The following is a 12342-nucleotide window of genomic DNA, read 5'->3' on the forward strand; positions in this document are numbered from 1 at the left end:
CCTTCATTTAGGCATTCATTCATTCATTCCAATATTTACTGAGCACCTGCTATATGCTGAATACCATTCTGGGTGCTTGGGAATATAATCTTGAACAAAAGAGATGGTGTCTCTTATCTCACAGATAGTACATTCTAGTAGGGGGAGTTAGATAATAAATCAAATAACTACTTTAACATATATAAGTATTACCTGATGGGCTTTGTTTCTGTTTTGAGATGAAATTTTAGGTCTGGGAAGGGAGGTTAACAAATGTGTTAAGAAGGTGAGTTTGGGCAAAGAAGCTACATGTATACTGTTCTGCTTAATGGATGTAAGATTATATACATTCCTTGAATAGAGACTGGGACATTTGCCCACAAGCTACCAAATCTAAAACAGTCAACTAAAATGAAAAATGTTTTTATTCAGGGTGAGAGCCCTAAAACAGTCAAGGGAGTTTAATTGCTACAATTTTATATTCTGCCAGCAATAACAAGACAAATCTATGGTTATGACCAACTCAGAGTGATTCGACAAACGCTGATCTTTGGAAATAAAGGTAACACTGCCTCGAAGTTGGTTTTGCAGACATTAAAAAAATGCAGGCAAAATTTCTCCAAAGTAACATGGCCTCTAGGTCTATTACTAAATTCTTTATTCGCTAATCTAAGAGTGAACCTAGTAAACTACCAAAAATTTGAAAACTTCATAAGCTGCGAGGCACTTTATTTTCTGAATGGCTTCTCTTCTGTCTCCATATTGTTAGCTAACATCATCTCTTACCTGGATTGCTGATATCGGTCTCCCTGCCAGTAGTCCTGCCCTCCTCTAATTCATTCTCCGCACAGTGTAAGAGAGATCTTCTGAAAACAAATCTGATCAAGTCACTATATAATACTTTAAAAACTTTCTGGTTTTCAGGAAAGTCTCTTTTTAATATTGTATCTAAGGTCCTTATATTTTCTAGTTCCCTTTTACAAATCATTATTCTCATCAATCAACCCTCTTCCCTACCAGCCCCACTTCTTTCTCTCAGTCTCTCCCTCTTTCTGCTTTCCAGCAAAACTAACTTGTTCCCAGGCCTTTGAAAATGTTCTTGTTTTCGCTTGGAGTGTACTTTCTTTCTACCTTCTTCATAGCAGAAGCAGGTATCTCCAGAATTTTCTTATGTTCTTTTATAGCATTATGTGCTTCCAACATCACACATGTAGGTTATACTGAAATTGCCTAATAATTGATGTGTATCCTTTAATTGACCATAAACTTTATGAGAACAGGAATCGTGTCTTTTTCTTTATTTTTAATTAACATTGAATTCCAAGTCAACAGCACATGCCTTTCATTCATTTGTTAGTTCAACAATATTTTTGAGTGCTTACAATGTATTAGGAATTCTGTATGTGCTGGGGATTCAAGGGTAAACAAGACAGACATGGTCCCTGACACAAAGATGCCCTGTTATATTCTACTGGAGGGACAGTCTAAAATAAACAAACAAGTAGAATCATTACAAATTATGGTACATGTTATGAAGGAGATAAACAGGTACTGGAATAGAGAATAATGGTGGGAGAATAAGGAAAAGCCATTTAAAAAGAGGTGGTGATATATTAGCTAAGCCCTGAAGGATGAGAAGGATTCAGTCATATGAAGTGTGGAGGAAGAGAATTACAAGGAGAGAGAAGTATATACAAAAGCTTCTGAAGGAGTGAAAAGTGTGTATAAAACTGAAAAGGCAATGGAAGGTAATGAATGAGAGGGAGAGGGGCACAAGCTGAGATTGGGGAGATTGGCAGAGGCCAAAATTTGCCAGGTCTTGAAGGTTATAATAAAGAGTTTGGAAAGTAGATGTTTATGATATATTTGTTAAATGAATGAAAGTACTTTACTTTTCTTGTTAAACATGTCCTTTTTAATTCTTTATAAACATGAAGGACAACTTCCTAGCTAATGGGATATCCTTGTGACAGAGGAATGCTTGTACTAGACATAGCTATAAAGACTGAGAATCATCATTGTTCTAAAGTTTTTGTCTACTTAGAGAAGCAGCAAGGATCTTTGATGTTCTGAAATCTAAGACAAGATAGGAAGAACAACAAATGGATGAAGGAGCAAAGTCTTTCCTTCACTTCAGGATAGGACAAATACCAGTGTCTGAAAAATTGTGAAAGACATGGAAATGGGCAAAAAAGACTACTGATTGTCCAGTGTATTTGGGTATTTGTGCCTTTTATAGAGTTTGTGCTTTTCTACAACAATATAATTTGTAGAAAACTGATAGTAATGCACATGACTTTTCTCCACAGATATGCAAATGAATCTTGTTTTATGAGATGCAATTGATTTCTATGTGGTTATAGAACAGTTTTGCATCTATTAGCAAATTTATTTCAGCATTCCAGATTTCCTGTATGTGTGTTCTTTTGAATCCTCCTTTGAACTGGTTGTAATATCTTACCTGGTCCCTCATTAATTAATGAGTTAAATAAAATCTCTGATGTGTTCATTTTAATAATTATGAGATTCATAACTTTATCCTAAAACTATTATACTTTAGGATAAGTTTTGGGTCATGTATGTTACTAGAAGGAAACATATGATATGGGATTGTAGAACACAGTGAACCCTGATGTGGATGATGGGTTGTGGTTAATAGTACAAACATAAGAATGTTCTTGAGCCTCTCGAGACCCAGTGGAGTGTTCAGGAGCTGTGACCCGAGAGGGCCAGGCCCCTGGTTTCTTACTGGATCTTCAGACTAAGTGTAGAACCGAGGTGACTTGGTCATGGGTGGAAGAGCAGGACTTAAGGCAGTGGGGACTGACAGGTCAGGGGGCCCCGGGAGAACTTCCGCCCAGGTGGGCAAACTCATTGGCATTCGCCTTTCCCAGGCCCAGAAGCGATGCGCCATGACAATCCTGCAGGTGCCTCAGGTTGTCGCCTGAACTTACTTTATCTGCTGGATCCTTTTTGCCTCAGTGATGGGAGAGGACAGCTGTGCGTGGGACTGATGACCCAGCAGTGAATGATTCAGGGTGGGGAGCGAGGCCTGGCTGGTGTCCCCGGGTACCAGGTATACCGGCCTGTGGGAGGGCAACTTCCTAAAACCAGCGAGAAGTGCAGGCTCTTTAAAAGGAAGACATTCAGGCATCCCGAGATGTGGGTTTAAATCCCTTTCCTGCTCAGTTTGGCGGCCTGGTCTGGGGTTTTCCGTTAGTTGTTTCCGTGAAACTATCAAACTTGTCTCCGTGCTTCAGTTTGCGTTCTTGGTTCACTAGGCACGCGCAGTTCTTTGATAATTCCATATTGATTAATTCTCCCCCAATGCTGTGTTTTGAAATGTACAGCAAAAAAATATTTGCTCTTTACCACACGTAATAGTCTGTTTTATTTATACTAGCTCTTCCCTAGAGTCTGAAAGGAGAAACTTGCATTTCCCTTGATCTCTGCAGGTCCTAAGTCTGACCCTTTTTTCTGTTTTTCTGGAGATCAAACTATTCCCGGGTCTGGACTTGACTCACCACTTGGCCTCTCTGAACCTCATTTTTTAAGTAAACAACTGACCTTTTTTCTCCCTTTCTGATTACAAAAGTAGTACATGTTCTCTGTAGAACATTTAGGGGAATATCATATACATAAAGAAAAACATTTGCCGTCTCCGTAATTTGATTACTTTAACACACTGTAATATATCCAGCCAGTCTTTGGTCTATGCATGCAAATGTGTGTATATAATGTCCTTTTATTCTTTTTATTCTTTGGAGTGGTGAGACAAAAATGGAGTTTCATGTACAAACTTTTTGGGCAATTCCCCCCCTTCCCCTAACATTTGGTTTTCTTCAATATTAGTTTTAATGCTTGTGGAGTATTTTAATGTTTTGATGTACTATAATTCCTTTTGGGTATTTATCTTCTTACTTTTTTGCACATATGAATAATAATAATAAATGTCCTTGTTACCAAAAAGAAAAAAAGGAGAATGCTCTTTCATGAATATATAACAAGTGTATAGCACTATTACAAGGTATTAATAATAGAGGGGAGGGCTAGAGAGACACCCAGGTCCTATGGTCAAGGCAGATGGCTCCAGAGTTCAGTGCCTTGCCAGTGGGCCCTACTTTGGAATTTGTGCTCCTGAGTGTAATGGAGTTGGACTCAGATGTGCCCTCTACACATGTCTCTTCTGTCACTTTTACTGAACCTAGGGTTGGTGTATGCTCAGGAGACTTGAATCTCTGGACTGTCCATGTGCCAGCTGGGCCCTAAGCCTCAGCAGAGTTGCAACACCTACTCTCTGGTTCATTGTACTTACCCAGGTCAGCTATCAGAGGTGAGGATGGTCAACCACCACACCATGGAACCGAGAGAGTCTGCAGCTGCATGCAGAAGAATCCCATCCATCAGCCATGTGGGATCTAAGCCCCCTCAATTTCGAGGTGGCCATCCATCAGCCATGTGGGATCCAAGCCCCCTCAATTTAGAGGTGGAGTGGATATCACCATCCAGGGTCCTCAGGATGGAGGAATAAAATATGGATTGAAGTGCACTTACTGGTATTCTACTATAGAATTTTTTTGATTCTAGCAATGGGAAAAAACTGTGTCATTGATGTGGAGACAGTGGCCATGGGAGTTGCTGAGGCAGGGAGAGAGAAGAGGTGTGATATGGGGACATTTTTGGGACTTACAGTTGAATGATATTGCAGGGACAGATGCAGGACATTATATATCCTGCCATAACCCACTGAATGGACTGGGGAAGAGTGGAAACTACAATGTAAACTATAATCCATGCTGTGTTATAGTGCTCCAAAATGTATTCATCAAATGCAATGAATGTGCCACACTGATGAAAGAGGTTGTTGATGTGGGAGGAGTGGGGGTAGGTGGGGAGTGGGGTATATGGGAACCACTTATATTTTTTAATGTAACATTTTTTGTGATCTATGTCTTTAAAAAAAAAAAGACAATAAAAATATTTTAAAAACTAATAGAGGGGTATGATGAAAGAAGTTGTTGATGTGGGAGGAGTGGGGGTGGGTGGGAAGTGGTGTATATGGGAACCTCATATTTTTTAATGTAACATTTTGTGTAACCTATGTATCTTTTTAAAAAAAAGACAATAAAAACATTAAAAAAACTAATAGAGGGGTATATGGGAAAATGTAAACTATGGACTATAGTTAATAGTAATATTTTAATATTCTTCATCAACTGTAACAAAGGTCCCACATTAATGAAAAGTGTCATATACGGGAATGTTGTATATTTTATAGGACTTCTCTGTAAACTGATAACTTCTCTGATTAAAAAAGTTACAATCATTTAAAAGCACATTAGGGAAATGGATGTGGCTCAAGCAATTGGGCTCCAGTCTACCATATAGGAGGTCCAGAGTTTGATGCCCAGGGCCTCCTGGTGAAGGCAAGTTGGCCTGTGTGGTGAGTTGGCCCATGTGGAGTGCTGGCCTGCGTGGAGTACTGCCCCATGCAGGAGTGCTGCCCTGTGCAGGGAGTGCTGGCCCATGTGGAAAGTTGGTGCAGCAAGATGATGCAACAAAAAGAGACAAAGAGGAAAAACAATAAGAGACACAGCAGATCAGGGAGCTGAGGTGGTACAAGAGAATGATCGCCTCTCTCCCACTCTGGAAGATCCCAGGATCGGTTCCCAGAGCCACCTAATGAGAGTACAAGCAGACACAGAAGAATACACTGTGAATGGACACAGAAAGCAGACAATGGTGGAGGGGGGCTGGAAATGGGGAGAAATAAATAAAAATAAAACTTTTTTTTAAAAAAAGCACATTATGTTAAGTGAAAGAAACCAGACACAAAGTACTACATATTGTTTAATTCCATTTACATAAAATATAAATTTTATAGAGATGGAAATTTATTAGTGGTTATGTATGATTGGGAAAGGATAGAGGAACTGAGAGGTGACAAGGGGTAGGGGATTTTTCTTTTTGGAGTAAATGAAATGTTCTAAAATTGCTTATACTAAAGGTCACTGATTGTGCACTTTGGATGGATTGTAAGGTATGTGACTATATCTCAATACAACTGCCTTAAAAAAAAAACCCTTTATACTTAACAGTTCTGAAGGCTCCATTGAGATGCCAATTGATTTACCTGACGGAGCCAGATAAATTTCATTGCCAGAGAAGACCATCTTATGAGTGGCTTAATCATGGGCATATCTTTCTTTGGTTCTTAGAGTGAGTCTCAAGTAGCAATAAAATTTTCTGCTTATCTATTTTTCTCCCTCTCTATTGATTTTGGTTCTGTTTTTGTTTCTGTGCATAGCCGATAAGTAATTCTCTTTTGGTGGTAGCAATAATTAGGCATTTAGTTTTATGGTCCAACCATTTGGTGATATCTGTAAATGGTTGATAAAAATCTATTCTCCTTTGGGTAAAAGGAGAGAATTTTTTCCCTTAAATTTCAGTTTTCAAAATTATTGGTCTCAGGAGCCCTTTACATGATCTTAAATGAAAATTTATTGAGGATACCAAGCAGTTTTTGTTTGGGTGAGTTATAGCTGTTAATATTTATTATAATAGAAATTAAAACTAAGAAGTTAAAAAAAAATTTATTGGCTCATTTGAAAATAGAAATGATGAAATTTTCATGTTAACATAACATAAATAACTTGTTTTTCATGCCTTGTTTTATAATTTTGAAAATCTCTTTAATGTCTGGCTGAATAGACATCTGCTGGATTCTCAGATCTGCTTCTGCATTTAATCTCTTGAGATATCACACAAATAACTGTTGGAAAACTCCATGACACTCTCATGAGAGGAGAATAAAAAGGCAAAAAGCATCTTAATATTAAAATTATTATGAAAATAGTTTTGCCCTTGCAGGTCCACTTAAAGGGTCTTTGACCTCTATAGGTCACAAGACCACTCTTTTATCCTAAAGTTAAATAAAATGTCTGTTTGTTCCAGAATGTAAAATAGCATAATAAAGGATAAAGCTTTGAAAGTGAGTTTTTTGTTGGTTTATAAACCTGTGTCTGAAATGAAGCTGTGAAATATATTAAAATTTTAATAAGTCCCCTCAGTTTTGATGAGCTTATTTCCATGGGTTACTGATTAATATCTTCACTATAATATGAAAGGTTCTTCTTTACTTTTTGTGTAATTTGCCTTTTTGTGCTTTATGTTGACTTTATTTTGTCTTGGATTAGTTAAGGAAATTAAAAAGCAAAGAACAAAGGTTTCTCATTTATTAATGAGTCAAGGGTATTTGCAATATTATATTCTATGTTAACTTTCAAATGTTTTATTGTCGCTTTGAAATATTAAGTAAACAAGTACTATTTTTCAGGTACCCATTATCCATTTCCAAGTGCTCAATTCTTTTTTTAATAACTCTTTTGACTTTGCCTTCTAAAGATCAGACCCTAAATTTAGAAAAAAAATGTTTCCCCCAGTATAACTTTTATATCAAAAAACTATCTTTGAGGGAGCAGATGTGGATCAAGCAGTTGACACCTGCTTCCCACATGGGAGGTCCTAGGTTTGGTTCCTGGGGCCTCCTAAACAAACAAACAACAAGCAAAAGCAAATGGAAAAATCAACTCAGGGGAGCCAATGTAGCTCAGCGGCTGAACGCTGGCTTCCCACATAAGAGGTCCTGGGTTCAATATCCCCCCCCCAGTACCTAAAAACAAAGCAAAACAAAACACAAGAAAAGAAAAGAAAAAAATCCTATCTTTGAAATCACAAAGACTTATTCTTTTATCTTATAAAAAGAGATATGAGAAATAACTAGGTATGATGTGTTACTATTTTAAGAGTTTCATAGGAGGGGTTGTGATATCAGAAGAGATGCCCAGTCTGCCTTGGGTTAGATTCGTAGAGGTATAATGTCATTATTATAAATATTTCATAAATTATAAACTTTATGGGAAGTAACTTAAGATTTGAATATGCTCTTGCTATCCATAAACATTTTTACCCTCAACTGGTCAAAATTTTTATGAAATGTTTATATACTGTAACCTAAGAGAGAATTTTACTTATCTTCTATTCTGATATTATTACAGTTACAATAATAAATTAAGCACAGCCATTAAATATCTGTCATCTACAGAAAGTTTTTGTTTTACTCTGATGCTTGTCTGAAGGTTCTACTATACGTTACAGTCAAGTGTTTATGTGTACAACAAAGACAAGATTCAGAGCACTATGGAAAAGGACCATAGGCAGTACATTAAATTGTTAGCACTTTGAAAAATAGCCTCTTGGGTGCAGGATTCTAAAGTGAGGTAGTTTAGACTGCTGTAATATCACTCTAGTGGATTGAGTCAGGATTTCTAGTACTCTTTTTAGTCTGGAAGTTGATGGCTTCATGAAAGCAGATTGCTAACCCAAGATCTAGCAGAAAAAGAATTATATCCAACTGAATGAATTGATAAGGGAAATTTTATTGTGGTTATTTGTTTGGAATATTGTTGATAAGTTTTAATGTTCTATTGCTTCGAGTGCTCTAGATTTGCAAAACAAACTCATAGGCACTTATATGGTTAATTAGCAGCTAAATAATCAGATTAAACCTAGTGAGACCAGCTGTCCCTGGGGAAACACCGTCAGGAAGAATTGAAAGACTTTGAAATGGGGGAAAAAGATTACTGGGAGTCCAATCTAGTGCATCCTTCTTTTGTTATCTTTACCTTTCATGGTCTTTGAGCTATTTTACAATTCTCTAGGTTGTAGAAAACTTAAAGTAACACATATGGTTCTTTAGTGTTTTTTTTTTGTTTTGTTTTTGTTTTGGAAAAAGCAGATACTATTTAACTTCAACTTTCAGTGTTTTGTAAAAATGAAAACTCTGAAAAGAGTATGTGGAGCAGGGTGAGGTGGAGGTGGGGAGAGATTTTGAGGGGAGCAACTGTGAAAGAGGTGTTTCTCCTTAGACTGGGAAGGAGGATAGAGAGGTCTGCGGTTCCCACAAGCAGCAGGGTCTCTTCCTTCACTCTGCTTATTAGGCAAAATGTTGGGGAGGTGGCCAGACTTCAGAGAGGATGGCTGTGAAATATGCCCAAGGAGACTGGCTGATAGACCCTGAGGCTCCCAGCCTCCCCATGATACCAGTGTGACTAGCCAATATGAGATCTAAAGGTACTACAAGGATATTCCAGAAGTATCAAGTGGGGACTGCTGACCAGATTGGTTTCCTTGAATTTTTGGTACAACTTAAGGTCTCCCCACCCCTACCCCACCCCCAGTTCCTTGGCATAATCTTGGAGGGAATCAGCCCCAGTAATGGCTTAAATAAAATTTCTTCCCAGGCTAGTAGCATAGGTGTTCAGAGTAGCATAGGTGCTCAGAGTTGAATCAAATAAATAAAATTTCTTGCTTACCTGAGTTTCTGCACTTAAGATTCATGCCTTTTATATAATGCTTCTGGATTTTTCCTTGACCTCCCTGTCTTTTCACTGACTGGCTTTCTGGTTTAGTCCTTGGGCTGAAGTAGAGATTCTATCCTTTATGCCTTTCTTTTTTTCTCTGAGGTACACTGAAATTCTTTCTGGACAAGAACGTGCATGTTTGTAGGAGTCTGCTGCATTTATGCTTTATTTCTTTCTTCCTGGTCAATTTTTCGTCTCATTCCCACTCAAGGAGGTATGAAGGACAATCATGACAACCATTAGCTCCGAGGGGATACATTAGGATGCTTAGTTCCTAAAATCCCTTTCCTAGTGGATTAAAGGGTTAGTCTAAGTACCTTACCACACTTAGAGAAAAAAAAAAACCCAAACAATATTCTTTTCTATTGGCTTTATTTGTGAGCAAATCTCTAAGATAACTGATACCATTTTTAGCACTAATAAAGAAGGTTAAGTTTGAGAAGTATTCTGTTCTTACCAAAGCTGAGCCACTACTGCCAAATCTGTGTATGCTTTAAGCTTGTTGTCTCTCTAGACCAGGGGTTCCTAAATTTTTTTGTTCCACGGATCCCTTTGCCAGTCAAGTGAAAACCATGAACCCCTACTAAGTCCACACTATACTGTGTATTATTTAATAAATATATCACACCCACACTAACACGTTCCCAGAAGAATAATGTTTTTTTGAATTTCAATTCAAGCTCATTGACCCCTTGTTAAGAACCCTTGCTCTAGACTACTGGAAAAGATCATCTTTAAGTCTGCCAAATAGGTATTGTTCCACAGTTAAGCTCATTAGGAATCAAGATAAATTATACATGAAACACTCCCTAGAAATTACAAATTTAATATTTAATATCCCTAAATTCAATGTTTGCTCTTGTGATATTAAGAGCATTACAGCTAGATTGATGGTAACAAAAGCAGACATGTTAGAAATTCTTTCTTTGTGTTCAACTACACTACAGTACACAGCTCAGCCTGTTGCCTTTGTGATCCCAGGAGAATTCTGCAGCAACCTGCTCTACCTGGGGCCAAATGACTTCTTAGAGGCTTTGAGGGAAGAATAACCCAGCAATCTGTCTGTTACATGGATAACACCTACTCATACTTTGACAGTTTTACTCTTAGAATACTTTCCGATAGTTGACCTGGTCTGAGATTTCCTCCTTTTCTTCTACAATTTTTGGTAGCTGAAGTGCTACTTTAAAACATTCTAAAACTTAAGTTTGTGAATGGAAGGCAGGCATTCTTTGTTCAGGCTACTGAATTCTAATATTTACTTTCACAGCAAAATAGAATTCACTCTCCAAAGAGGTTATACATTTGGGCAGTTTTATAGCCAGAGAGGACAGGGACCAAGAAAAACCATACCTATAAGATCTGGCATAAAATAAATCAACTCTTGGAAAACATGAATTTTAGTAAAAACTGCTATTTTGACAATATTGTTAAATTTTTTCAGTTTACTCATTAATATGAGATGAAAGTAAACATGGAAAGGGATTAAAGACTGGTGAAACATTTTGCGATATGAAATAACTGAGCCAAAATATAAGGTTAGTTATAGTAGAAAAGTATATTTTGCTTTTATAACTTATTAATCAATGGACCCAATACTTATCATGAACCAACACAATTTATTAAGATATATAAACTTAAGGATACTGAGATATTCAAAATGAAATTTTTATAGGACTAAGCATATATCATATGCAAATATACTTAATTTTATAAGATCTTATATATGTGTGTTTATTTTATTTTCAGTAATTTTTTTGGTCAAGAGGGGCAAAGGGAATGCCTAACCTTCTGTTTCTTCCCTGTGTGTAAGGGGAGCTAAGGGTTCTTGGTAGGATTTGGATTATGTGGTAGGACAGTTGGTCTGCTCTGGGAGGTCATGTTTAAATTTAAAGATAAGCAAGGAGCTTTCCCTTGGCAAAAATATCATGGATAAGAGAAGTCCTAATGTGTAAGGAGCAGCCAGAGTCTCCAGAAGAACATCAAAACTGTTCTGAAAGTTGAAGGATTCTCCATGTTACCCTGAGGTAAGCCCCCTGACTTCTTATGCTGCATCCCTTTCAGAGTGTCCAGTAATTTCTAAAGCACCATGGATTTTCAGCTTTGTAGGGGCCTAGTTATAGACACCAAACATCTACCAGACCATGGCTAATCAACCATATGCAAAGACATTATAGTGGACTAAATTTTCATGGGCCCTATTTTTTTCATACCTTTTCCCCCATCGATACACCCCCTGATGTGATGATGACATCAGCACGACTGATACCCTCATTCAAGGCATTGAGTAAGTCATCTGGGCTGGAAAAAAATAAAGACAAATAAATTAACACATAGGAACAGCTTTTCGATATAGTGCCAGTTTAAAACTAAGCCACCTTATTCACCAAGTAAGCATTAACATGAGTATAGTGCTATATTCTGTATGAAGTAGGAATCAAAAGGATCCCTATTCAACAGGAGCATAACTCTTATTGTGGAGAAAGAACCCTGTAAGTACTAAAATAATGATTACTGGTGTTTTCACAGGGTGGTAGTGAGGTGGTCGTAGGCAATCCAATCATCCTGGTTTGGCTAGCAATGTCCTGATTACAAGACTGAAATTCACATGTCCAGGGAAATTTTGTGTAAACCAGGAGTGCTGGTCACCTAAAATATTGGGGAGATCACAAAGGACTCTTTAGAAGGGAGAGGACCTAACTTAGATCCAGAGAAATGGGCTGAATTTCGACAGGTGGAAAGGAACGAGAAAGGGCCTTGCAAGCAAGGGGATCTGCACTAGCAAAGGCCTGGAACAGTGATTAAACCTGTAGAGTTTCTAGAGCCATATGGAAAATAACCTTTCTAGAGTGAAGGACTTGACTCTGAAAGACTAGAAATAGGTCTTAACATGGTTTTGAAGGGTCCTCAAGCTCAAGAATTTGGACCTCATCTATATGAG

General features: G+C 37.6%; 1 protein-coding gene across 22 annotated transcripts in view; it reads right to left on the minus strand.

The window, feature by feature from the left end:
- GPHN (gephyrin) overlaps nucleotides 1-12342 on the minus strand; it is an 801248-nt gene that overhangs the window by 19027 nt on the left and 769879 nt on the right. For all 22 annotated transcript variants that reach the window (XM_058293259.2, XM_058293251.2, XM_058293256.2 and 19 more), the window contains one exon: nucleotides 11615-11702. In XM_058293259.2, the coding sequence (XP_058149242.1) occupies nucleotides 11615-11702 (88 nt within the window). The remainder of the gene's footprint in view (nucleotides 1-11614; nucleotides 11703-12342) is intronic.

Source organism: Dasypus novemcinctus, chromosome 3, assembly GCF_030445035.2.
Source record: "Dasypus novemcinctus isolate mDasNov1 chromosome 3, mDasNov1.1.hap2, whole genome shotgun sequence".
In the NCBI taxonomy this organism is placed as follows: domain Eukaryota; kingdom Metazoa; phylum Chordata; class Mammalia; order Cingulata; family Dasypodidae; genus Dasypus; species Dasypus novemcinctus.